Below are 27720 nucleotides of genomic sequence, written 5' to 3' on the forward strand. Positions count from 1 at the left end.
TCATTTATCATTAGTATTGAGAGAAAGATACAGATTAAAAATAAAACAAAATCTGCTCTCAAATGGGAAAATCCCCTACATCTTGGCTTAATGAGCCAGATGTTGGAATACTTTTAAATGGTTTTGATTAAGACTTCTTTAATACAATACTGCATTTGTATGAGACTGGGCAAAATAATTTATTCCTCATGTTTACAAAGAGATGATCCTATGCCACAAAGTGTTGCATGTAAATCACACTGGCTTTTTCCTGTAAATTTTGAAATAAAATGTAAACAGAATTGCACTAAAACCACACAAAAGAAACATATTTGTTTTGTTAAGAATTGATAGCAAAAATATTCAGACCAAACAGATTTTATATTCAAAAATTTTTTTTATTTTTTGTAATAACTTGTATATTTGTTTTTTTCTTTTTTCTTTGTAATATACAGGTCAATCATACACTTTGATAGTAAATAGTAATTACACACGTGTGGTGTAAAAAGCATCAACCTGTCCCCTTCACAGACATGCATCATCCGCACACACAGACGCACAAATGATCTCATTCGCACATGTGCACTGAGAGGGAAGCATCTCCCTCACACACACTAAACAACAGAAGATAAAAATGTAAAACTACAAACTTTTCTTCCTCCATCATCACCAAATTCACATCCTCCCAACTCCTTTTTTGAATTGAACAATAACTATGTTTTAACAAAACACAATAACATAAAATACATACTGAAGGCAGCTAAAGATGTAAGCAAAAGAAGAAAAAAAAATTTTAAATTATAAAAAGGTTATTAGCCTTAAAAAGGTTATATCCCAGAATGTGGGATTAGACTTTCCATGGAAAACAGCGACACAGACGAGCTGACATCAGTCTGTTAAAGAGCAACTTTGAAGCTCTAACACAGCTTTTTATGCTACAGCTTTTAGAGGCTTCATGTGTTTCTATTCAGTCAGGTAATCTATGTTTAGTAGGGAGGGGGACAGGTTTCAGGAAGGCAACATAAACTAGTTAAAAAAGGTCACTCTGAAAGGTCTTATGGCACCGATAAAAACACTGAGAAGAGCAGGTGCATAGCAGGGTCAAAATTGAACACATGAATCACAAAGTCAGGATGAAAACCATCTGCCAACAAAAATAAATACATGTCAGCTAAAACATTCTGATTCCACTGTGAGAGTAAACAGAAAGAAACTGTCCTTTAGCTCTGCGGTGAAGCTGTTTGCAGCTTGAGACGAGTTAATCAGATTCTAAAGAGTCATTTCTAACATTAACCTCAAAGGTTTCTTACAGTATTACAAAAACAAAAAAACAAAAACAAAAACAAAACAAAAAAAAAAAACACATTGAAGTTTCTTATCATTCCAACAATACTTTTTCCTTCTCCGTGCACTTTGGAAAAAGCATGAAATTTGAATAAAAACAGTTTTAAGCAGTTGAAAGAAGTGTCAACAATCTGCGTCTTGTGATAATTCTGCCTGCTTCTGGTTTGACTGAAAAAAAAGCAACAAAACAAAACAAAAAAAAAACAGTGATATGTTAACACAAACAGGAATAATCTGTAGACTGAGGGAAATAAAATGAGGACAGATCTGGTGGATGAACAGAAAAATCATGTTTCTGTTTGATGAAGCGACAAAAAACACTGTCAGTAACTGCAGTACTAGTTAGTCTTTGCTTTGTTTTTTGCATTAGAGCAAACACGCACGCACGCACGCACGCACACAGACAGATACACAAATCCACAATCAACACCAGGATTCTCACAGCTGAAACTTTCCCACAACACAATCACACACTCGTTCTCACGTGCACAGACTCACACACCCAAACACACGGTCCTTATTCCTGCGTGTCCTCTGTGCGCCACTTGAGGAAATCCTCTTTCCGCGCGTCCGGTTTGATCTGGTTCCGCATGCCACCAAGGAGGTTGGAGGTGGCTTCGGAGGCTACAATCAGGGGTCGGACGACGGTGGGCGGGATCTGTCGCAGGACGCCGCCCACAGCGCCGGGGAGACCCTTCTGTTCGTGGCCACGAGACGCTACGTCACACAGGGTCTGAGCTGTGTCGATCACTCCCTGTGGCCAGAAAAGAGTCCAGGACAAGATGTGAAGAGATGGTGTCAAAATAAGACAAGTTTTCTTTATTATGCTATATAAAAAAAGCTATCAGTCACACAGACCACTTTCTTAATGGGTTGGGGTATCATGCAAAACTGACTGTTTTGAGCTTTAGATCATGTACCTATTTGTACAAAGCTCCTCCCTGGAGCTCAGTCTGCAGCCTGTTTCCTGCCCCACAGAGCAACCCCTCCCAGTGGACATCCTTCTGCCAGCTGTTTTTTAAAAATTAACCAGCTTTTAAATTGCCTCCAGCTCTTCTTCAAACTTATTTTAACAAATATATTCTTTGGGTCTCAGAAAAACATTGATTCAAATCAAGCAAAAGTTTGAGCACTGTTTAAAATAAAAGAATACATTTGTTAGAATAAGTTTGAAGAAGAGCTGCCCATCCTATTTTTGATTGGCTAGTAGTAGTAGGCTCAAATGAATAACTGACACCACTTCAGAAGCAGCAAAGCTACAGCTGTAATGTTCACTGGAAAGTGTCTGTGGGAAGTTTATTTCACGTCTCAGAGGTAAAGTTTGGATACGCACCTCTCTGACGGTGTCGTAGGCCTTGGCCACTCCCTCTCGGAGGTCTGCGGGCTGAGCGGCTCTTCGGGGTCTGCTGGAAGGGGCCCGGCCTTCGGTGATGGCGTAGCGGCTCAGGGGAGGCGTGGGAGACAAGATGTCGTACACGGTCTCTGCTGTAGCCTGTCGGAGAGGACACAGAAACAACGAGCTAATCCCGGCGTCCCTTCACTTTTTAACACGATGGAAAACCCAGCTCAGTCCTCCACAGGAGGAGTACCTGGATGGCCTGAACCAGCCTGTTGCTGAGCTCAAGGGCAGCCGACGCAGTGGAGGTGCCGAAGGAAGCTGCTCCCCTCTGGAGACCCCGGATGATGCGTCCGTCCTTCCTGTACTGCTCTATGGGCAGCCAGAACAGATCCCTCACTCCGTGGACTGAAGCGACGCAGCGAGGCGGAGGAGAGAGAGAACAGAAACAAGGATGAAGAACACGTTAAAGCTGTGAATGTTTTCATATCAGACGCTGAAAACTCACACAGCTGGACAACTGAATGCATGGGACCGACTCCTCCCAGAATGCCCGGCAGTTGATTCTTCCTGATGTCAGTCAGCCACTCTGTGACGGCGTACTGAATCACTTTGTCCACGCCGAGGAGACTGGAGACATTGCAGACAAAAATAAAATTGCTTTTTAAATCTACTCTCAGAAAATCAAACACAAATGACTCTCATCTGAACGTTTGATGTAACGACGGGTGTTCGCTGTGGAAGAGGAGCGTCTTTGTTCACCCGTGTCTGCAGCAGAGCCTCTTCAGCTTCAACTCAGAACAGTTCAACTGAGCCAGACCGATCAGAATCCCTGCAAACGTTCCCTGAGAATCAAAAAGCCACACAGAGACCTGATCAGGTCCAATGAAATCAAAGAAACGTCTCTGCTCAGAGCGGGGACAGAGGAGCTGTTTGAACGACCTCCCACCTGCTCAATGACAACGTGTTTGCCATGATAGTCCAGCCAGATAGGCACTTCTGAAGTAAAACGAAATTCCCTGAAAAGAACAGAGAAAAGTTACATTTTTACAATATCATCATTTTCATTATAGATACATTTTTTTGCAGCAGAAAAACATTTTAAAATTGAGTTCAACTTGGTTGAAACCTCTGAAGAATTACTGTCTACACACCGGAAGTAGATTGGCTGGTCAGAGGATGACGATGAGCCAGCAGAGGAGGAGCTCTGCTCACTGTTTGTAGTTTCTACAGACGCAGAGAGGTCAGGTCCCAGACCAGCAGCTGGATCTGCCTCTTCAGAGCCCTTCTGGGAGGGATCTGCCTTCACTGTGAATAAAAATGAACAAACACTACATTTAATTTTAGACTTTTTAAAGTATAAACTAGTAATATTTAAAAAAAAACATTGACTGAATCTTTATAAACTTGCTCTGCAAGCAGTGGAAATAAAAGGTTCAGATCAATAACATACACCGCTCAGTTTAAGTAATCAATACCAAACATGGAGGCAGAATTCAGTTTTTATGCTCCACTAAACTCCCAGAAAACTGTAAGAATGCGGAAACCCTGAAGGCTTAAAGTCTGTGCTCCAACTTTTCTTTACCTTCCTTTATTTTGCCACTTTAAAGTTTTACATTTTTATCATGTAAAACTCTGAACTGACTTGTTGCTGAAATGTGTTGTATAAATAAACTTGCCTAATGTTAATGGCAGATCTTGTCAAATGTAAAACTAATGAAGCTGTAATACCCACCTTCAGCTGCAGAGTCCACAGGCAGGTAAGGGTTAACAGAGGAAGCTAGATTACTAAAAAAGTCCTTCAAGAAAAACAGTGCATCCTGGGAGACGGAGGAGAACAAAAAGCTTTGGTTAGATGTGATGAACGTTTAGAGGAGCTGCATAAACTTCTGTCAAAATAAACGTAATGAGAAATAATCTGCAATGACCTGTGAAACCTGAAACGCCTCGTTATACTCGAGAAAGTGAAAACACAAAGCAAATATTTAAATAACGTCCAGTTCAGAGTGACCTACAGCTTTTTTCTCTCATTTTATCTGATTTATTACACATTCAAATACAAATGTTTGGTTCTAATCAGTTTGGAAATCATGAAACGTGACTGAAAATAAAGCATAAATTTGATTTTGTGTAAAATGTTTTAATCGGTCGCTCTGTGTCAGTTCATACAGAAAGTGGATCTGAAGACTGAAAAGAGATCTCGGAGTTACCTGGTCGATGTTGAGCCGTAGAGGCAGCAGACTGACCCGCAGACAACACTCAGGACCGCCAAGACCAGATTCTGGTAATACTTGCAGGGCCTTCACAGTCAGCTGCAGTGAGGACAGATAATTAGAAAACTTTTACAACTCAGGAACTGTCACAGCATCTTATCTGACAGCGTGTTTACATTCTCAGCTGTTTGAAAACGTAAATATTCTCAGTTTTTCCACTTCCTCCCTGCAGTCTCACCATATTGGAGTGAGCTCTCCGTGGCATGCTCTCGCTCGTGTAGAGGTAGAGGAATTTGTTGATTTGTGAAGAGGCCAGCCTGTCTCGAACTTCCAGCTCCTGGACGATGAAAACCTGCCTGGAGAGGGGCTGCTCCCCATTGGGAAGGACCCCCGCGACCGCCACGCCCTCCCCGTCCTGCCCCGCTACTGCCACTGGGTACGACTCGTGTTGGAAGGACACCTCGAGAACACAACAAGAGGAGCGTGTTTATGAATAACAGTGGAGACAAAACACTAACAGGTTGTTTTCAGGAGACGTCACAGTGCAGTTACAATGAGAGGTGTCTGAAAAAACAGCTCAGGTTTTGTGTAGTTTATGGTTGCTCCAATCGTTCTGACAGAGGAAGGGTAAACAGTTATTAGAAATTACCAAAGATCATCAAAGACAACAGTGAGAAATGTAGAAACCTCACAGAACAATGTCATAAAAAGTGGATTTTATTTGTCTATGCTCAGGAGGAGCAGAGTCCGCTGATGCCCGAGTCTGCAGCCACCACTTCAGAGGTACGTTAGAGTCTTATATCGTTACTTTACTTTTTTAAATAATTTACTTTAAACAGGAAGAGAAGCAGCATGTTTCTACTTAATGCGTTCCTCAGTGTTGACGAGAAAGATCCCATCCCCAGGGGTGTGACCAGGGTGGTCTTAAATCTTATGTTTTACGAAGACTTAGCATGACCAGCAGCTGACTGAGAAAAGAACTTGGTTTTCTTATTCTGGCATCCAATTACTGAACGCTTTCTTACAGCATGTTAGCTAGCTAACTTGTTCTTTGTGGCTGTTTATTAAAGCATTAACACTTGATCTCTGACAGTGGTTTACCTTGAAACATCAACGACTGTCCGGTTAAGGTGGTCATAGTGTGTCGTTAGTTGATGTTAGCTGCTACTGCTAGCATCTTACCATAAACATTATAGGAGCAGTTACGCTGGTGAAGACCAAATCATAATCATCATGGAGGTGTTTGGGACCGAGGTTCTGACATATTTGTGATCTAATTGCTGATATCTTTGTCTTCAAACTGGATCTAAATCAGTACTGTTAGTTAGTTTAGTTCAAACATGTATAAAAAACAGAACAAAAAAATGATAAAAAGTGATAACAAAATTAACATATTTGAAAAGGAAAGGGAAGAAGTAAAAAACTTATTTAATCCCACCCTTCTCCAAAGCTTATTAAAAAATAATAGTAAATTCTTCTTTTTCTTTATTCTAAGTCACAATTTCATAAAGACTAAAACAACAATCTGTTTACCTACAAATTTATATAATACCATAATATATTCATAAACGTAAATGTACATCCACATGCAGTGAGTATGCATACACACATAAATGTATACATACACACATGTACACGCATACACAGCCCCAAACATCTCCATTTACAGCAAAAATAAATAAATACAAATAATCAGACACACTCAGCATCCCTATATCTTTTGAAAATAATATTTTTATTCCTCTCCTTACATTTTTTAATGTTTGGACATTCCTTAAGTTCCACACTCAGACTGTTCCAGTTTTACTCCAACAGAAATACAAAACTCTTTGTGAGTTGTATGAACAATCCTTGATTTAAAGTTAAACTGACTCCCCTCCCCTTCAACAAATAATTTCTGAACATTACCTGGTAATAATTTGTTTTTTGCTTTAAATGTTATTAGTGCTGTTTATACCTCTACCAGATCTGTAAATATGAGTAGTTTTGACAAAAAGAATAATGAATTGGACTGTACAGACTCTTTACAACGGTTTCCTCCGTAGACGGTTTACTTCCTGCCCTTCATTTGAAATGGCGAGTCATCAAAACCACCTGACTCAAACCGGGCTATTTCTCTCTGAAATCAGACTAAAAGTGCTCATTAACATGTAGTTGTGGTGAACAGGAGTACCTTGGTGAGCTGGATTTCCATCAGCAGCGTGTGCTGACGGCCGCTGCCTCCAGTCCAGCGCCATGAGTTCTGTGGACGGGAGGAGGCGACGGAGCGAGATGGAGACGCACGGACACCAGCGGGGACGGACCGACCCCTGAAGGAACACAAAGATGAAGGAAGACAGGGAAGTTTTGACACATAAATATGTTAAAACGTAAGGAATTATTGACAAATAAAATGGATGTCTGAGACCAGGTTCCTACAATTTAAAGCAAGATAAATGTAAGACTTTTAAAGACTTTTTAATGCCAAGTGAAATTAAATTTAAGAGCAATTTCATAATAAACACAAATGACAAAAAATAAATAAACTATAGCAACAACTCATGAATAAAAGTATTTTTGATTGAAGAATTCAATTATTTTGCTAACGGACCAATTGTTTTAATCCAAATCTAACTGCTTTTTCGTTAAATATAGCAAAAACATTCTTAGCAGTCAGTTTAACGATACAAAATTTGGAGTTATAGGACCCACAGTGGGGTCTTAATCCCAGTTTGCTGTAGATGAAACCTTGAAGTGCCTGTGACATCAGCATTTGTAAGAAAAGTTAATGCTTTTTTGGAAAGACAACATTATTAACATATTACAAAACAAATTTCACATTGCTCAGACGGACAGTTGTTGAGATATTTGCATGTGAAATAACAGGAAGTGATGTCAAACGGGAATGTCAGCATGTGAATATTTAAAAAAAATAAATGTTACCCATTATTTTATTATTTGAGATGAATTACAGTCATCCTATTTACAATGTGTTAACATTTTTAAGACTTCTGAAAGATTGATTTAAGACATTTTGAGGCTAATTAAGGCCTTATTTCTGGATTGATGAATTCAATGACTTTTAAGACTTTTTAAGGATCTGCAGGAACCCTGGAGAACTTGTCACCTGTTGGTGCTCTGAGGGTGGACGGACATGGGCTTTCCGCCGAAGTCCTTCCCCCCGTAGAGATGCCAGACCACAGAGATCTCCCTCAGCACCACCCTGCTGTGCGGCACGGGGAACCCACTGGGAGCTCGGAGCAGGTCTGAGCTGCCTCGAGGCCTGGAGAAGTGACTGTCCTTCACCCTGATGGGCGTCTGGGAAAGCACAGTGACCACGGGCTCCCCGTCTCTGGGCTGCGGCAAGTTCACATTGTGAGTAAGTTTTACACGATAGAACGGAGTTGTGTTGTCGAAAACACAAGTGAAACAAACAAACGACAACACGGACAAAAACAACAACAAGCTGAGACTCACAGGTATTCCCATCCCAGGCGCCTCCAGGATGCAGAAGTCATCGTTGTCGGCGGAGCCGTCCGAGCCTTCGTCCAGCACCATGTCTGCCTGCGCCTCCATCGCAGTGGAAACCAGACCGTCCAGCTCAGAGTCATCCCTCTGCAGACCAGACAGGCTGTGCTTCGAGGCTTCGCCGGGGAACAAGTAGACAGAGACGGGGGAGCCCCTCGGCACTGATGGTGGACCTCCAAAATCAGAAAGAAATGATCAACTGTTAATTTTATAACACCAAGTTCCAGTGGAGGAACATGAACCAGAGAACAAACTGATCCAGCCATTTTTAATGACTTTAATTTAAACCAACATTATTATTTACATGTTTTATACACATCAAAGCAAACAACTCACTTCTGACCCTTCGTGTGTCGATGTGAGTGTTCAGAGAGAACAAATACCTGCTTCTGTATCGTCTTCGCCGTGGCTCTTCTCCGTGTCGATTAAGGCATCAGCCAGGTCGTACTGGTTGATCTCTGCGGTTTCAGCAGGAAGGCAGGGCGGCAAAGACGCAGGACTTTCTGATAACTAACAAAACAGAACATCCCACAGTTATCAGAAGTTTTAATCCAACCAGTATAAAACATCTGAACATTTGTGACTCCTCACACTGAACCGAGTGCTACGTCACAAAGTGCTATGTGGAGAAACAGGCAGCTACAGTGATTGGTCAAAATATAATGAATTAATGCCTAAAACTACAGGTCCTTTGAATGAACGCTCTGAAATACAATCTTTATTGTTTTGAAGCACTTTTTTGATGTGCACTAACAAAAAAATAACATGACTTTGAGCAGAAAAGCCATAAACATTTTATATTTTCTATACGAACTGGGAAAAGCTTTCCTTCTTTTCTTTCTTTCTCAAAATCCAAATATTATTTGAGGTTTTCTCTTTAAAATGACAGTAATACTTCCTCATTAGAATAACCTAAAAATAGGATTCAGACCAAATATCAGTGGGTTATCCTGATAAGGAAAACACGTCGAGACATTTCTCTGGATGAGGATGATCCAGAAATCAAAATGTAACTTAAAAAGCTGTAGGCGTCACCCCGAGGGGGAATAAACATTTCCACCTGTCTTTAACCCTGGTCTCAGAAGACCTCCCTCAAAAGAGACATTTTATTTTCTTTAATAAATAAAATAATAATGTTCTTTATATTTTTGATTTATATTTTCTTTTAACAACAAGTTATTACGCAACATTAAAAATGCTTTTTAAAACCCTTCACACATTGCAGTTAATATTTTACCTCATACTGCTTCTGACCTTGATTCTGACCAGAATGACATTTAATTTTCTGCTCTTAAAAATGGAAGGTAAACATCTAAAGTAGTGACTTAAAAACTACAAAATCAACACGCTTGTGAACACCTAACCTAAACTCTTCAGCTCAGTTCAGTCAAGTTATTCGCCGTTAACTCGGTGCCTTACGGGTAATTTCTGGCCAGCGATTTCAGTGGGCAGGGTGTGGCAAGGCGGGGGATGCAGGTCACCCTGGGAAACCAGGTACTGCAACACGTTGACGAGGGCGGCACAAGAGTCGGCGCAGGTGTGAAGGTGAACCACGTTGTTGGAGCAGCGGAGCTCGAAGAGAGGCTGAGACTGCAGGACGAAGTGAAAGACAGAATCATGAGACAGAAGCAGATAAAAACACAAATCAGACCCTTTAGATGCTGTCAGGTTGGTGAAACTGTGTAACTATTCCTCACAGCTGTCCTGCTGCCTTTTTTATTTTAGTTTCAGGTCCAGCTGAGAATGCCACTTCAGCTAAATTACTGTCTGGAGCTATTATTATAGAGAAACCTAAATAAAGGTGAAACAAATATTTATAAACACACGGCTAAGTGCTTGTTAGTGGTTTTTTGAAGGAAATTGAACTAGATTATACTGCTTCTATAGTTTTTCTGGCTGCTGCGACGTTTTCATGCTGTTGAACGTGAAGACAAAAAGGAGAGCAATGAGGCGTCTCACCAGTTTCCCAGAATTACTGCCTTTCCAGGTGGTGATGGCGAGCTCCAACAGGTCGATGTCCAGAACGCACACATAATCTGTGGGACAAAAATATAAAAGGTGTGTTTTATTAGATCTTAACATTAGCTGAACTTCTTTAGCTTCAATATTTGTGACATTTAAGAGTTCAGAGGTGGAAACATTCGTCTGAAAATGTTTGAAAGTCCTTCAGAAGCCTTGAAGAACCTCTGATCAAGAGCACTTTAAAGGATGGTTGTCTGTCTTTTCTTGTCTCTACATGTCCCTGTGATGGACTTGTCACAGTGTGTCCCTCGCCTCTCGCACAGTAACTGCAGGAGATAGGAACCAGCGCCCTGTGACCCGGAGCAGCATGAATGGATGAATGGAAACCAAAAAAACAAAAACAAACGCACTAGCTTTACATCAAACTGCCGCTAAACATTGTAACTTCAACACTTTATGTTCAACAAAAACACAAGAAACAGACAAGAGGAAAAAGGTAAACCTGGTTGCAAAGCTAAAACTAAGTGTGCACTGAAGCAACGCTTTACCTCTCCTCAGGTCCACGGCGTCAGACACACATTTATCAGAGAGGTAGAGAGCAGAATCATCCAGGATGAATCTGATGGAAATAGAATAAATCAACATAAAAATAAAAAATATGAACAATGGGCCTCATGCAAGAACCGTTCGTACGAACAGATTTGCTCTTAAGTTGTGCGTATGAGTGATTTAGGAGAATTTGTGGCATTCACCAATTTTCTCGTATTCTAAGATTTTTTTCAGATACGAACAAAATCCATGAGTGGTCCAGACCTGTCGTATATTTTATGAGCAGTCAGTCTGCTGTTATCCAGATGGATTTTCTTCACTAACAACTTTATATTTAATTAGTTTGAAGGTATTTTGATTTGAAAATAAATCACACTCCATAATTATGTTGACAAGAGGTTATTCTGTTTGAATTGGAATTTTAAATGTAACTAATGACATAAATTGGTTAAATTAAATTAAATTGGCTATTAATTCTGTTGTATAACACTAAAATATTAATATGAAGATCTCAAACTAAAAACCAACTTAAATTAAGCATTAACTGAAGTTAATTTGTCTTGGTATATAATGAGCTTTATAGGGTTTTTATTTCAGAACNGGCGGGCGCTTGCCACTGCTCTTCTTCTGAATAAATTAAAGCTATGTAACACAGTTGTTTACACTTTAATTAAAAAAATATTTGACCAAATGAAAAGCGGAGCAGGACTAGAGAGAGATTTATGATTTAGGTTTTTATTTTCTGTGACTGTATACGACCCACAGGAGACACGACATTAACAGCAGTCATCATTTCATTTCTCGGCTTTAGCAGGTCTGACGCTGCTAAAAATGACAGATTTTCTTTTCTGGATCTCTGAGAGCAGGACTTCAATCTCCAAACTCAAAGTTCTTCTTTTTACTTTGCAATGTCATTTATGAATGGACACTTCCTGGTATGTGGGGCAGGAAACGTTACCTTATATGGTGTTTTTAGGGTGGTAATCATGCTAATCACATCTCCTCGTGCACGAGCAGCTGATACGCATTCATCAGTTTATGCAGCTCATTTACAAACTTTTCCTGAAGATAGAAGAGTTTGTTGAATCTGACGTGGCGTGCTCGTACGAACCCTTCATACGAACAAAAGTAAGAGAAATTTAGGATAAGAATACGAACATGTTCTTGCATGAGGCCCAATAATCCTACCACACTCTGCTGTTCCCTATTTATTTTGATTTTGTTTTATAGAACTCTTAATAGATTATTTTCTTCATCACATAAATGAAACATTCAGAGGTAACTCGTACCTGAGGTGGAAGGTGGCAGTGTCTACGATGATGTTAGTGGACAGAGAGAACGACTCTGCTGTGAACAAGACTCGAAGGGGCAAATACAAAGGCCTATAAAAACAAAAAGTGAGAATTAAAAAAAAAAAACTTAAAGAAAATTGCAGTATACTTTTAACGCTTATTCTCTGTGTTTCTACCTGTAGTCTACGGCACAAGTAGCGAGGTGTGTGTGGAGGACAGTGATGATGGCTGGTGGTGTGTATCCCAGAATGGGATCATCAATTACATCCAGAAAGTCGACCAGCTGTAAAAAGACAAAAACAATAAATTTAACCTTCATCCACCTGATTTAATTCCAGAACGATCTCATTTCTTCCCTCTTCAGTGAAATGTGAAGATGAAAAACAAACTGACTGGAAAAACAGATTTGATTTTATGATAATGATTTAAAATTTTATTAGATTTTATTCATTTATTTTTGCATTTTGTTTCTTATCTTCCCTCCAGCTTTTTGAGGACCTCTACTTTCAAAACCACTGGGATAGATGGTTGTGTTTTTTTACAGTTTTTGGATGGATCTTTTTTTTTTGACCACGGAGATGAAAAGACGTCAGCTGCATGTTCCAGCTTGCTAATTTAACAACCGGCTTCTGGAGGTCGACCGTTATCAGCAGAGGGATGGCTGCTCTGCATAAACAAATATGCCCACGAAGTTCTGACCAATCACATTTTGCAAACTGCACCGAGTTCTGACTGGAGGTGATGTACGAGACGGGGTGTCAGCGGGACATAACAGACCACAGTTAAGCAAACTGCGTCATGCAAGACTGTTAGCAAGATGTGAGAACGGAAGCATAGATCAGCCTTTACAGGGAGGCAATAAAAACACGAATCACCTGTTCAAGCAATGTTCATTATCATTAACCACATTTGAATCTTTCATGAAGCTACAAAAATAAACAGTTTAAGTACCTGGAATAAAAGAAACTCTGCTTCATCAAAAAACAAAAAGGATGATAAAAATATATTTCTAGTTTAGCAAGAGCAAATACAAAGTCAGTTCTGTCCTCTGCATTCAACTTAAGTACTGACTTTAAAAACCTAAAAAAAAATACACTAAATGCGGCTCCTCACCTGCTCATGCCAGCTGTGGTCGGTCTGTGTTACGTAGTGTCGTATGGTGGCGCCTTGAAGTTGAAGAGCGACGAGGAACTCCTACGAGGCGACAAAACAGAATTTTTGTTTTCGCATCAAAGCTTACAGCTGCTGCGTTGTTTAGGTACGTGTGGAGCACGTACTTTGACGTTCCGCTCGAGGTCCAGAGTGATTTTTATGGCTGTGGACAACATCTGCAGCTCCCCTTCCCTCCTGCTCACATTGCTCACCCCCACCTCGGTGGGGTAGATGGTGGGGTCCAAGTGCTCCGGTGGAGTGAAGCTGGGCATGTCCAACCGCAGCGGGACGGGGCTGTCTTTCACCACAGCTACGTGTCAAAAACAAGCATGAGGAGCCAGAGCAAACATTTCTAGCCAACAAAAAAATCCAAATATTACACAATAAAAAAAAAAAACACATCAGCATAACATTATAGTAAAATACAACCCCCCCCCCAAAAAAAAAAAAAAAAACCACCATAATGAGCACCTTGATGGTAGAGTTCCACTCGTTTGCTCTCCAAACACAAGAAATTCAGATTGGGGTTATTTTGATGTTGTGCCACACTGAACATCTTCCCCCCTTCCAGGTCCAGCACAATCTCCCCGTGAGTTTCATCATCCTGAAGCCAGTGTCACACAATAAAAACAATAAAGAAACAGAAAAGTGACATGAAAAAAGAGATTAATTTAAAATACAATTAAACCTTAAATCTCAAAATCCTTTTAAATACTAAATATTTTATCTAATTTATTGACAAGTATAAAACACTGAGATGTAGAATAAAAATTATAATTAGAATTGCTGCTTTGCAGAAAGAAGGTCCTCAGTAAGCAGAAGAAGGTTGTTAAGTTCCTGTATGGAGCTTTTCTGCATTGAGTTTTCATGTTCTCCCCATGCAACTATGAGTTTTCTCTAGTAGTCTTTGCGTTTGTGCAAACATCCATGGTTAGGTTGCAACGAGTCCAGGAGGGAAACCCAGACATCCCTCAACCAGCAACTTTCTCCAGCTCCACTTGTGGGATCCCATGGTCTTCCAGGGCCACAGAGGATATTTAATCCTTCCATCAAGTTCTGGGTTAGCCCAAGGGTCTCCTTCTAGTGGGACATAAAACAGAAACACTCTGGATGGAGGCCCCCAGGAACCATCAGCTCTACACCAAGCTCCCCTTGGGTGATGGAAGTCCGGTCCTCTACAAGGAGGTTCTTTTCAGTAATTTGTATCCAGGATCTTGTTCTTTTTGTCATGATTTCACTAGTTTCCTCCCACAGCTCTCCATGACTCTACATCGATTCAAGTGGGTAAAGAAAATGGGTGGAAGGACTTTTTGTTCATTCATTTGTACAATAGGCAGCACAGAGGACCAGCTTTTTGTCAAATGTAAATTCTTAAAAGCAGCATAACTGTTGAACCATTTGAGAATGCACCAAAAAAAGTGGGGTTTCATATTCAGCAGTTAAACTCATCAGTGCCCGTTCATTTAATTCATCACCCTCCTGGCTCACCTTCCTGTCAGTTCTGGCCTGGAGGCGCCCCTTCCCAATAATCACAGTGAGGGAGAGGAGGCTGAGGTTGTGGCTGGGGCGAGGAGCTGACTGCTGCATCCTTCCAGATGAGTCACTGGCCAAATAAAACGCAGGCTCATCTTCTTCAGAATCAGAGTCTACGGCAGAGCGAGAAGCGCTGAATCATTCAGTTTGTCCACAAAGCCAACATTTAAATCCAAAATCAATACAAAACCCAGTGTAAGATATTTTGGCACGCTGATAGTTATTTTGTGTAATAAATCTAAATCGTTATTATTATTATTTTTTTCCCATCATAGCAGTCTAACGTACCCAGTCTGAAGGCTGATTTGCACAGCTGGAACTCGTCGTGGTTCTGGCGGCTCTGGCTGGGGCTGTGGGCCGAGGGGGGAGGAGGAGGGGGAGGCGGCTCCCACATCAAGAGATCGTTATTGATCCTTTTGGACGAAGGGGTGGAAAACTACAATTATTTCTCAATCAGGATAGAAGGCCAACATAAAGATTAAAAAAAAAGAGCACGAGTTCCAAGTGGAAGTGATTAATAAGATGACAAAATTATGTAAAACAGAAAGGGGGAGAAAAATACTTTGAAAAGGCAACAAAAAAGGTGCAAAAAGAGAGATAAAGTGAAGCTTCTGGTGCCCTTTACCTGTTGTAGATGCTCTGGAAAGCCTGTTTGCTGGGCAGGAGGACGTACGCCATGGGCAGGGTTATATCCACAGCACACTGACACTGAGCCACACACTGTTCCTGAAACTGTAACATCTCCTCTCGGTCGGCTGGAATCACCATCTAAATCACAGGAGAGACACGGAGTCAGGTCGGAGATCTCATAAAGATGGCCGTTTTTTAAACATTTTTATTTATTTTTATTTTTTTCTTTGTGTCAGCACACCTCTTCAGTCTCAAACATGGTGCGATTGGAAGAAAACGGGGAGCTGGTGTTCTCCGTAAATTCACAGTGACTTTCAAAAAAAGTGGCCCCCAGGTCTTTGATGAGGCCCAGGTTCAGACCTGCTGATGGGACCTGAGCTTCACCTCCACGCACGCGAACCGATATCCTGTTTATGGAGAAAAAAAGGAAAAAAGAAAAAGAGATTAGTTGAAAAGGTAAAACGCAATTATTTTCTTTATTCTTTGGATCTGACACAAATGTCAACTTGAGCAGAAATGAAAACTTTTTCCAAGAAGACCATCAATGCTATGGAGGGTTAACTGTTCATAACTTAAAACTGTAATTTATTGGTAGTGAGCACAGTCTTATATTTCAAATCCAGAAAAGTACAAGTTAATCCAGTTTTTGGATGAAGCAGGGAACACGTTTGAAGAACTGTATTTCATTACAGGCTGTGTGTTTGTGAACAGTGAAGACTTACTGGTACATTTTTCATGTGACTATATCAGCCAGTCCCAAAAAGTGATTTGTAAGCAGAGTAATTTGAGTTTAACCAGAAGGAGTTTTTCCAATTTTCCTATGAAACGTTTATCTGACACAGAAGAGCTAAATTAAATTAAAAACACGTGAAAGATCCTGTCAGGCAGAAAACTGCTTCTTTCCACTAGAGAAAAAAAAGGCTTTCTTAAAACAACTTTGGAGAAGAACAGAATGCTCTGTTTTTATCCTACATTCAGGCCGTTACAATAATTACTCTCTGATTACAGGGACTAACCCCGGCAGAACGTCACGACTTCTCTTCACTTTGATACAAGGGAAGGAGCCTCCCTCCCAGCCCTCATACGACCCTGGGGAGACACAGCAGGGGAACAGGAATCATTTAGCAAACAGGTAGGACTACATTTCATTTGTACAGTTAAAGTCTTGAGAGAATATGCCTTGCAAAGCAAAATAAATATACTTAGCAAGTAAATAAGTGTTTGGTAGACAATGCTTCTTGGTAATTCTTATAGCTAGCAGGCACTTGATTAACAGCAGCAGGGGGGAGACCAGAACCTCTAAATAAGTGTCAATAGCCTATATGCCACAGCCATTGATGAAGTATTTCCATTAAAATTGCAGACACGCACTTCCCTTCCCTTCCACTTCCTGCTTATTGCCTGTTGTTTTTAGCATTAGCTCCTAGTTCTAGTCTGTGAAAAAGCCACAAAAGTTAAAGCATCTGTGAGCTACTGGTATAAAACGTGAGTTCTGTTGTGTGCCGTTGTGTCTGCTAACCAGCAGGTATGATAGAGTAGTTAGTTTTTCTCCATTTTCCTCTTGATGAGGAGTAAAGGCGACATCAATGAATCATAGCAATACAGGGAAAAAGCTATAAAAGCTCACGCTCGCGTTTTTAATCGGCATTTCCAACCTGAGGATATTCAAGAGCCAGCATCAGAAATGAGAAGACGGAGGTTACAAAAGGGAGACGTACAATTATCCCCCTTCACTGCCAAGACCACCTCCAGAGGACAGCTAGGAGGAAGCTAACAGCGGCCAGTACAAAGGTAGGTGTGTGTGTGTGTGTGTGCGCGAGTTTGTGTTATACAGAGTATGAAATTATTTTCGGCAACTTTTTCATAAGTTGTATGCAAAAGTAAAAACTTGTTAGAATGTATATTACAGCGTAGACGAAACATGAGAGCCGAGTGCGAGTCTGTGGCATAGAGGCTATAGCAACAGTTAAATAAGCTGTTTGGTACAGATTTGACAAATTTCCCATGTGCACAACCCACATACTGAGCTCTGCTGCTCACAAATGCATGTTCCTTACAAATGTAATTTGTAAGCAGGGGGTTTGTTTGTTTTGTTTGTTTTATTATTTGTTTGTTGAATGAAATAAAGTTCTAAACTAACTAAAACTAAAACTAAACTAGATGTGGCACCATTTCAAAAGGGAAATTAACAGGCTTTCCAATGGTATAAGAGTTATTATAAGAAGCATTGTTACAACAAAGAAACAATATGACAGAAATTTGATCCTTCTTTGTCGCCTCGATGACATAAAACAACATATTTGCAAAAATTCACTTTTACCAAGAAGGCCAAGCATTAGAAAATACAGGTCCATAATGGGGAACATACACCCTTGATTAAAGATGGAGGTATAACCCCCCCGAAACAACTACTGGTTGGTTGTGCTCCCACCGTGCAAATCGGTGAACGTGGCCTCCAGCAGCTGCGTCAGACAGGGAGTCCACGGCTTCCCCGGGCCCGCCTGCTCGCTCTGGAGGTCTGGGGCCTCCTGGTGCTTCAGCTCCAGCTCCATCAGCTCCAGCACCAGGGTCTCCTCCCGGACGGCCCTCTGGGTTGGCGGCCTTCGTTTGGGTGGGGGCCGCAGGTCTGGGATGGGAAAGCGAAGCCTCAGTGTGGCGTTGGGGGAGAGCAGAGTGAAGGAGGAGCTGAGTTCAGAGCTCTGCGTCTGAAAGGACAGAAAGTGAGAGACCTTTGAGTACATATTTCTTAACGAAAAGTCAAAATAAAAGAAATTATCTGGTCATTGTCACCCCTTATAGTTGCAAAAGCTGGATTGTTTCAGAACAATAAGACGGGGAGACAATTTTAACAACGCTTAAGTCAGCACAAACACAATCAGTCAGACATGACAGGATCATATTTTGGGACCATTTTCTCGTAGATCTGGCCAGTTTTGGTTGTAAAGTTCATGACTCTGCAAAACCACACTGGCTTACATAAGACAAAATTACATTATGAGAATTCTGAATGCTTTTCTACTTAGTCACAGGAGCCTGGTTTATGACACAGATGGGCTCCTGTACAACATTTGTGTGGTTTTGATTGCAAACATATGCTGTCATTATGAGAAAACAGGAATTTGTGTGTTTGTGTTTTCAGTGGACTGTGTGTTTCCTCAGAGCTTTCAGGCATCGATGTTAAACTGTTGTTTTTTTATACGATTAAATAATAGCTGTCAATTTTTATATCACCTGTATTTGATTTATTTGGTGTTATAGTGTTTCACCTTTACGAGTCCTGATCCAGTACCCTGGGAAGGACAGTAGCTGAAGGCTTTCCTGAGGTTCTCCAGTCGGCTCAAGATGTCCAGGTCCAGCTCAGCGCTGAGCTCCGACAGCTCCACCCGTACGACGCTGTCCCGCCGCAGCACGCGCTGTTTACCCTGCCAGGGAACAAATACAAGAACAATATGTTAAACTGTCATCAGCCACAACTTTTGATCCCTTGGAGGAGTGTGCTATGAATAAAATTCAACACAATAAAGTTGTTTTTGTGCGTTAAAACAGAGATTCTTAAATCTTTGACCGCAATCTCCACTTCGAGGGTCTCCAAAGAAAAATCTGAGCAGCGAGAGCCGAGGGGTCGCATTGATTTTAACACCTGAACTATTGTTATCCATTTAATGCTGAGTTGCAATACAATTTCTCACCACTTCTAGTGTTAGTGCTCCACTCAGACGTTGAGCAACTGTTCTTTTCAATCCGTAGAAGTAGAACCTTAGCCCCCAAAAATGAAAACACCAAAAATGACCAAGATTACACCCGAGTATAACGCAGTCTGGATCAAATACAGGTTTGTGAGCTGGGGGAAACAGGGAGGAGTGTGGATTAGCCATGGGATTAGCCATCCAACGAAGCACTGAAGCCATCCAAACTTAATCTAGAATTTTGAATTTGTCAAACAGGAAGAGCAGCTTCTGGTTGTTTTATGTGTAGGCTAAAAGTTAAATTAATGTTTGTAATAATCATGACTTATTTGACAAGGTTTATTGTATTTGTTAAATTGTAAGTGTACTTCATTTACAGTTCCAATACAATACAAATTAACCCAAGATTTAGATCAGTTATCACTATGATCAGTACATTGTTAATATCTGAATGGGCCTCGTGTAACTTTAAATTCAACAAGTTAATCCCTAAGATCAAAAAGGTTAAGAACCCCTGCATTAAATGACTCAACAAAACCTAAACCTCCACTTAGAAACAACAGGAACCTTGTGAATATTTACCCTGTAATAAAATGAAACAAGTTAATATTTCATAACTGTTACATCAGCAGGGTGAAACATTCAAAACATTCTATAAAAACAGATTATTTCTTGGAACAGCACATTTTGTGCACTGAAGCACAAACTGAATACGTAAACAAGAGCCATTTCTTTTAAGATAAGAAAATACTGTGATATCGGTTTGTGTGTGTGTCTGTGTGAGGTGTGTACTTTATACAGGAGTTTTTCAGTGAGGCTGTAGTGAAGCTGGGCACACGGTCGGGCTGCAGCTCCAACTGTAAACAAACCAGCTTTCTGGAACTGAAGTAACTGGAAAGAGACACAAAAAGAGTTTTTCCTTTAGTTGGACAAAACAGAAGATACCAAACTAACAAATATTTGATAAATCACCTTTTTCTCTTATTTATTTAACCCCCGTGTACACTTCTTGTACGTCTTTTGTTTTAAAAAAGCAACTTTGTTTTAATAAGCCATGAACTGATCACACAAAGTCTTCAACATTAAAATTTAAATAACAGTTTATCATTAATGTGGCCATAAATATATGATAAATGATATGGCCATATCATTATTCTGACCATAAAACAAAAGTAGACTAAACACAATAAAACAAAAGTAGACTAAACACAAAAGCAATCTTTATGGTTTTAGGTCTTATTAATCACAAACTAAAACCCGAGTTAAAGATTTTCTACCTCAGAGTACTGAGGCGTTCCATCCTGCCAGAGGTACTCTAACAGTTCCAGTCTGCTGAAAGAAAGGTCAGAGGTCACGGCCCGACAGCGACGTCTCCCACTGCGCATCTCACAGACAACCTGCACTGCTGCCCCCGTCAGTCTGCACCAGAGGAAACATGAACCAGATCATCAGACAGGGAGTTGTAGAAGATGTCAATAAATATAAATATGTGAAGGAGAAGCAGGATGAACTGAAGACTGTAATATGATGAACTTACACCATTCAAAAATTATTCAAACTTTCAAACATTTTACAAAATCTTCACTTCCTACCAGCTGTTCTACTTTGAGGTTAAAGTTTGTTTTGAGAAAAATACATTTTCTCCAATAATTTGAGCAGATTATTTTAAAGAAATACAGTATATAGTGCTCTTATCGCATCTCATCATTAAATATAATTGTTTGAAAATAAAAATAGTTTAGAAAAAAAAGTTTCTATGAGTTATGTTCAAAAAGATGCTTTTCCACCTGAGATGGGAGTGCGGACAGGCTTTCGCGAAGCCATCTCTCAAACTGCTGAAGTTCTTTTCGCTGAACATGCTGTCCTTGAAATTGCACAACTCTTCGAAAAATGATCTAGACACGTGAGCCAATGACGACGCTCCGTTGGACTTAGAGGGCGGGTCTTCCTGCAGCATGGTCAGCGTGATCCCGCCGATGGTCAGTCTCAACAAGGATTCAGTTTTCAGCTGCTCCACCTGGCCGCTGTGTGAACGGCCTGCACAGAAGATGGTTTAATTTGAGATTAATATAAAGAAATATGTGTAAAATTCACTTTTAACTTTAGATTAAATTTCCTGTGAAAATGCTGTGTGACTGCTTATTGCTGAAAGATTTCTGCTGAAAGCTGCTGAAGAAGCAAAAAATATTTAATAATAACAAAACTGCTGTGAGCTCAATTTGTACAGCTGATATTTACTGAAAGTAGGGGAAATAAAAGTGAAAGATCAGTGAACAGGGCAGAAATGAATAGTAGAAACAAGTTGGATTTAGCAGACAGATGATAAAATGATTTTAAAAAGCTCATATTAGAAAGAAAACAAGAAGTAAAAAAAATACTATCAGTGATAAAATAGCTAGAAAAAAAGCTGACACCAGCTGAAAATAGCTAAAAAGTGGATGCAAAAGCTGAAATTAGCATAAAGAAGCAGAAAAAGCACATTTTTCGTATCAAGCAGTAAGAAAATGACATTATTACAATAAGGTGAAATTAGTGTGAAAAAGCTAAAATTAGCTAAAAACCAATCAAATGTAGCATAAAGGGCAGAAAACGGCTTAAATTAGAAAAAACAGAAAGCAAGAAAGGTTGAAATAAGCAGAAAAATAGCAAAAAAAGATAGCTGAAATAGCAAAAAAAGCAAAAATTAGCACCCCAATTACAAAAACAATAAGCCAAAGAAGGCAGAAATTAGCACAAAGAAGCAGAACCAGAGTAAAAGGTATAACGTGCAGTAAAGATTTATAAAACATCTGAAAGGTTTTAAGGATGCTGAAGACAGCTCCATTCATTGTCAATTAGAAAAAAAGTGGTCAAAAAAGCTAAACAGTTGAAAAAGTACAAGTTACTGAAATACTAAAAGTCGTAGCAGCCGTAGCATTAATGAGCTGAGCATTTTGATGTATGAATTGTTGAAATAGCACAAAAATCGTAGAATGAGTTACATGCAGAAAAATGGAAAATCTCAGTTATTATTTTACCTCTGGGCCGACTGGCCTGGGGTAAACTGGACAGGCAGCCAACCACAGGATATCTCCTGGGACAGTTCACCAAACCCTGGAAAATACCAGCAGAAACAAAATTTACTACATAAGTTTAAAAACCTGTTGCTATTTCATGTGAACTATAAAAAGAAGTGAACAAAGCATACAATAAAAGAGTTTGCTCAATCACATTTTACCATTTTAAACATGTGATGTCCAATAAATAAAACCTAAAACAGAAAATTTAAAGAAAAGTGTTTTTATACTCCACTTAGATTTATCTATTTATTTATTGATTGGGGGCAGTTCTCTGGCTCTGATAATAATCTTATTTATGTCTTTCTGCTCAGTGTTTAACAGTAAAAGTCCCTCACGTGTACATACACACGAGCAGTACCTGTGCTACCAGAGCTGCCGGCTGCGTGAGGCTGCACAGGCTGTGGGTGGACGAGTCCATGTCGCTGTCTGACAGCTCGCTGCCAGAGCGAACAGACGTCACGCTGCTGTTCATACCAGCAGGACCCATGGAATAAAACATTTCTGTGCAAACACATAAAGTCACAAGTCAAATATCACAGTGTACACAAGCTCTTCATAACGACACGTAGCTCGAAGAGACAGCAGCAGGAATTGTTCTTCCAGATCTGAACTCTTCTTATCCAAATAAACCTGAATCAAACATCCAGACGATTTACTTTAGAAGATTAAACGACTAAAACCTCTACGGCAAGGTTTCAATCTGCTGTTTTTCATGCAAATAAATCAAGAATGAGCTGGTCCTGATCTGCATACCTCCATTCTCCAGAGTGGTGACGAAGGACTCCAGATCCGGCTCGGTTTCCCACTCCCTGTCTCTGGGACTGGAGCCCAGCTGCTTACTGAGGTCCTCCTCAATCTTCCGAAAGTCGTCCGAGTCTAAAGGACGACTTTTTCCTCCACCACACTTTGTCTCTGGCTCTGAAGGTGAGAAAAAAAATACAAAAAACTGATTCACATGTGCACCCCAAAAAATAAAAAATAATAAAAAAGAGAGGCTATATTTAAAAAAAAAAAAAGTCCACATTTAGGAGATATTTTCAAATGTTTGTAATCTTCCCGTTAAGTCGAAAACATTGTGCCTTTAAAATCACCTGCATGGTTAAAGGAGACGTATCATGCTTTTAAATCCTTTTTCAAAAAGGTGGAACTGCTTTGGTCTGAATTCCTCTTTGTTGTAACTCCACAAGGACCTCTTTCACCCCTTTTCTGAAGGGTGTCTCAGAAATATGACCCATAAAGAATATAAAGATACCTACGCAGCGTCAGGAGAGACTAAATTTAAATTTCCTGCACTCCTTGAGACTCCAAGTTTTAAGCAGTAATTAATGAGCTTTTTTATTATTTATGCTGTTATAACAGATCAGGCTGTTTCTCTGATGTTCAGTGTTCAAATACGTTCAGCTGATAATATAACCCCATTAATTTAATTTAGTAATGTGATTTCCCAGCTTTAAACTTCTCTTTAAACTGTTGTCTTGTCAGGGTTCTGTTCTGATTTGAACATTAAACAAAGAGAGCAGATATTTCATCTGTACCAGTATCGATGCACAGGGCAGACAGAAGGTCGGTTAGATGGGTTATTTGATCTGGAGACAGCAGCAGGTGGACACAGCCCACCTTCCCATCCAACTCCAACTGAGGAGAGAAAGACAGGAGAATGAACGAGGCTGTTTTAAGATCTGAGTTTACACTAGAGAGAGCTCCACCTTTGGTCCTGGCAGCATGTCGTTCTGTTTGATCTTAACGATGGTTTCGACGAAACCGGAGCAGCGTCCTATCAGCAGAGGCTGAGACGGAGGACCAGAAGAGGTTTTCAAGGTTTTGGGTTCTTCCTCTTTTTCCTCATGGTCCTCTTCCTCTGCTTCACTGTCTGTGGCTAAATTTGGATGTTTCTCCTCAGGAGAACCCTGAAAAGATAAAAACAAAAAATAAGGACAAACTTCAAGCACTTTTAAATTGCCTCTGAATTGAGCTGAAGTTGTTCTCCAATCATTTGTCTCAAGCAATGTGAAAAGTCCTCTAAAGGAGAGAAAGCTGTGTAGACTCTCAGTCATCCCAACAAATAAAATCAAAGACATCTGGACTTTTTTTTTGTTTTTATGCAGACATTTTCCTTTTCATTTCTCAACTCAGTTGAGAAAGCCCATTGAACATGTTCAGATGTGAAAACGTACATAAAACACCAAACCCCACCTCTTTCTACGTTTATAGGAACGTTTCCACTAAACAGAAATAACAAAGAGAGTGGTGTTCCTCACATGCACTACGCCGATTCTGTCGTAGAACAGCTGAACGGCGCTCAGCTGCAGGATCTTGTGCAGAAAGGCGGGCGGCTGGTGGATATCGACAGGCACGGCAGTCTGGCTGGCTGGATCTCTCACTGCTTCATCAAAATACTGCAGCCTGGGAATAATGCTCAGTTAGATGGGACAATGATAGTGAGGAGAAAAAAAGGCTGCTTTTTCTCTAAAGGAAATTGCTTAATTAAATAAATGAAACGGTGAATAAAAAAATGAAGAACAGACTGTTCGTGATAAAAGATAATAAGTACATTTAGTTTATGATGTTAAACTGTTTTCAAAGATAAAAGCCAAAGTTACTGTCCCCCATCTGGGAATGATCTCATCACTGTCACTCTGAACTGAACTGAGCAGCCTGAGGGTCACTGACTGCAGATCATCAGAGCCGACCTGAACAGGTTTGTCAATAAACCAGGAAAACAGAAGGTTCAGCTTAAAATAATGCCTCCAGCAGTCCTAATAACATAAAGTCTGTCAAAAAAAACAAAACAAGCATGCGTTACATATACGACAAGAGGAGGTTATCAGGAACATCAACCAAACGTTTGAAGGGAACTGTATCTACAAGAACTGATCACTTCTTACAAAAAGTAAATATAATTCTGGATAAACTGCTGTAAAGACACATCTAATCATCAAGTACAACAGTTACTTTTTAGTTTGCAGTGACATCATTGCACCAATTCAGTCATGTCATGATCACACAACTCTTAAATGAGGAAAAATAAACTAGTCAGTACTGGCCCAGTTAGAAATGAGCTTCACTCACAACAGGTCTCACAATACGAAGCAAAACCAGTCAGATTATAACAGAGCAAAAGGCAAGAAGATTAAATCCAATTTCAGCTTCTCGTTTTTACTTTCCTTCTTTGCTGACAGCAACAGAAATGCTGATCTACACTTTTTTTATTGCCCAAAACAATACCTTCTGTTTCAGTTACTGTGAACAATAAAGACTTTTAAGTGGCTGTAGACAAATAAAGCTACAAACTGCACTTTGGTCTCTGAGACAGCAGCCCAGCTGTGCACAAAATGGTTGATATTTGTGGTAACCACTTGCTGAAACGTTAAGAGGGCCAAACTGTTGCACAAATTTGCAAAAGAAAAAAAAATAATACAGAAAAAGAAACACAATCTGACCAGTCTGTGTACATTTCATTATTCTGTAACATAAAATAAAATGAAAAATGTAACAAAAAAGGCATCCGAGTTCCTCAATGTGAGTTCTAATGACGTGACATTTAAAACCTGAACTGTTTTAGTTTAACATCAAACTTGTGTTTCATTCTTGTCAGAAAAAAATTCACACATCAGATATATAGTAAGTCTTGAAAGAAAGAAAGAAAGAAAGAAAGAAAGAAAGAAAGAAAGAAAGNAGAAAGAAAGAAAGAAAGAAAGAAAGGTTTACTTATATAGCACCTTTCATAGAAATAAAATCACAAAGCACTTCACAGAAAATAGAATAAAAGCAAGAAAGTAAAATAGTAAATTAAAACATCACCACAGSATTACATTCATACAAGAATACAAGTAGTAAAACAAAATTAAATAAATAAACCACTTAGCTAAAAGCCTGTTTGTAAAAGAAATTTTTCAGATGTTTTTTTAAAAGCAATGAAATCAAGGCTGCATAAAAGTTGAAGAACTAAGAATAAGAATAAGAACTGATCAGAATCAGAACTGGAGATTTTCAGATACTCTGTTACACCAGAATACATTATTTTATGTCTAATTGTGCACCTTACATTGACAGGACAGACTGTGTGGTTTTGTATTTTTGCAATTTAAGAGCAGAGAAATTCATTAAAAACAAAAACTGTAAACGTGACCTTTAGCTTTCTGCATGTCTAATGAGAAGCTCTTTAGAAGGTCTCCTGTTTTTTCTCTTCATCTCTAGTTTTGTAAACAAGAGAAGCTCCTACCTTTCGATGTGCACTTCTAAGGCAACACCTGTTTTCAGGCCTGGAGGCTGGTGCTCAATGCGGACGATTGTGTCTAGAAAAGTGACTTTGATACGACGAAGAACTGCAACCAGAGACAGACAGGTCAAAGGTCAATACAACTAATGTATCATGTAACGTCAGCTGACAGGACTGTTTACTTTTTAAAATATGTTTTCATGCGTCAATGTTGTCTCAGATTGGAAAAAGGACACAAGGAGCTGTGTAGTGATTATAATCATTCAAATCTATAAACCGTCCGAGTGACAGTTCTGTTTGTTGACAATATAACAAAAACAACCAAATAAATAACCTGTCAGCCCAGTTAATGTTAAACCTGAGATGACCTGCAAACTTATAGTTGTTTAAACATCAGAATGACTTCATATTACTTTGTACACGAAGAAACAAGCACAAAGTAAATTCACAGCTGCAATCTAAAGCTTTGCTCACCTGTCTCGATAGTCTGTGCAAACATCTCAAGGCCCTCCAGAGGGGCAGGTGGCTCCTCGGATGCCTCCGGTGGGTCCTTTAGGCACTCCTGAGCCAGCTGCATGCTGGAGGTCATACTGGACGACCAGCCCTGTGAGTCCCAACTCCCATCTGAGGGAAAAACAAAACCAAACGGGATTTCTTATCATTTCTAAGGTTTAGAGACAAACCAGCATTTGAAAAGTTTTTGTTTTTCTTGTTAAGGTTCAACAAAGTGTTTTTCTTTAAATACATTAATTTTGCTCTTTTTTTGTTTCTGCTATGTTGATGGAAGGCTCTTCAGACAAAAAAGTTCTGCATCATGTTCCATTAAGTCCTCATCTTTAATACTAGACCAGTAGTGTAATACTAGACCCATACTGTAATACTAGACCTGTACTGTAATACCAGATCTGTACTGTAATGTAATACTAGACCTGTACTGTAATACTAGACCTGTACTGTAATACTAGACCTGTACTGTACTGTAATGTAATACCAGATCTGTACTGCAATACCAGACCTGTACTGTAATGTAATACTAGACCTGTACTGTAATACTAGACCTGCACTGTAATACTAGACCTGTACTGTAATACTAGACCTGTACTGTACTGTAATACTAGACCTGTACTGTAATGTAATACCAGATCTGTACTGCAATACCAGACCTGTACTGTAATGTAATACTAGACCTGTACTGTAATACTAGACCTGCACTGTAATACTAGACCTGCACTGTAATACTAGACCTGTACTGTAATACT

The 27720-nt window shown here is 39.8% G+C and overlaps 1 protein-coding gene across 1 annotated transcript in view; it reads right to left on the minus strand.

Annotated features, from left to right (window-relative positions):
- Nucleotides 1–356: 356 nt before the first annotated feature.
- atg2a (autophagy related 2A) overlaps nucleotides 357–27720 on the minus strand; it is a 30034-nt gene continuing 2670 nt past the window's right edge. The window contains exons 3-42 of the mRNA XM_014005873.1: nucleotides 26936–27085; nucleotides 26465–26567; nucleotides 24501–24645; nucleotides 23949–24149; nucleotides 23778–23877; nucleotides 22996–23160; nucleotides 22601–22743; nucleotides 22201–22276; nucleotides 20971–21220; nucleotides 20461–20602; nucleotides 19976–20074; nucleotides 18764–18919; nucleotides 17929–18202; nucleotides 16514–16586; nucleotides 15739–15904; nucleotides 15493–15635; nucleotides 15156–15280; nucleotides 14823–14980; nucleotides 13806–13938; nucleotides 13460–13644; nucleotides 13296–13376; nucleotides 12359–12465; nucleotides 12180–12272; nucleotides 10890–10960; nucleotides 10339–10415; nucleotides 9799–9969; nucleotides 8763–8889; nucleotides 8329–8552; nucleotides 7979–8208; nucleotides 7046–7181; nucleotides 5111–5332; nucleotides 4870–4971; nucleotides 4395–4479; nucleotides 3814–3967; nucleotides 3609–3678; nucleotides 3422–3504; nucleotides 3168–3289; nucleotides 2913–3067; nucleotides 2657–2815; nucleotides 357–2077 (exon numbers count right to left, since the gene is read on the minus strand). Of these exons, the coding sequence (XP_013861327.1) occupies nucleotides 1841–2077; nucleotides 2657–2815; nucleotides 2913–3067; nucleotides 3168–3289; nucleotides 3422–3504; nucleotides 3609–3678; nucleotides 3814–3967; nucleotides 4395–4479; nucleotides 4870–4971; nucleotides 5111–5332; nucleotides 7046–7181; nucleotides 7979–8208; nucleotides 8329–8552; nucleotides 8763–8889; nucleotides 9799–9969; nucleotides 10339–10415; nucleotides 10890–10960; nucleotides 12180–12272; nucleotides 12359–12465; nucleotides 13296–13376; nucleotides 13460–13644; nucleotides 13806–13938; nucleotides 14823–14980; nucleotides 15156–15280; nucleotides 15493–15635; nucleotides 15739–15904; nucleotides 16514–16586; nucleotides 17929–18202; nucleotides 18764–18919; nucleotides 19976–20074; nucleotides 20461–20602; nucleotides 20971–21220; nucleotides 22201–22276; nucleotides 22601–22743; nucleotides 22996–23160; nucleotides 23778–23877; nucleotides 23949–24149; nucleotides 24501–24645; nucleotides 26465–26567; nucleotides 26936–27085 (5693 nt within the window). The 3' untranslated portion in view covers nucleotides 357–1840. The remainder of the gene's footprint in view (nucleotides 2078–2656; nucleotides 2816–2912; nucleotides 3068–3167; nucleotides 3290–3421; nucleotides 3505–3608; nucleotides 3679–3813; nucleotides 3968–4394; nucleotides 4480–4869; nucleotides 4972–5110; nucleotides 5333–7045; nucleotides 7182–7978; nucleotides 8209–8328; nucleotides 8553–8762; nucleotides 8890–9798; nucleotides 9970–10338; nucleotides 10416–10889; nucleotides 10961–12179; nucleotides 12273–12358; nucleotides 12466–13295; nucleotides 13377–13459; nucleotides 13645–13805; nucleotides 13939–14822; nucleotides 14981–15155; nucleotides 15281–15492; nucleotides 15636–15738; nucleotides 15905–16513; nucleotides 16587–17928; nucleotides 18203–18763; nucleotides 18920–19975; nucleotides 20075–20460; nucleotides 20603–20970; nucleotides 21221–22200; nucleotides 22277–22600; nucleotides 22744–22995; nucleotides 23161–23777; nucleotides 23878–23948; nucleotides 24150–24500; nucleotides 24646–26464; nucleotides 26568–26935; nucleotides 27086–27720) is intronic.

This window comes from Austrofundulus limnaeus, unplaced genomic scaffold, assembly GCF_001266775.1.
Source record: "Austrofundulus limnaeus strain Quisiro unplaced genomic scaffold, Austrofundulus_limnaeus-1.0 Scaffold1, whole genome shotgun sequence".
Lineage (NCBI taxonomy): Eukaryota > Metazoa > Chordata > Actinopteri > Cyprinodontiformes > Rivulidae > Austrofundulus > Austrofundulus limnaeus.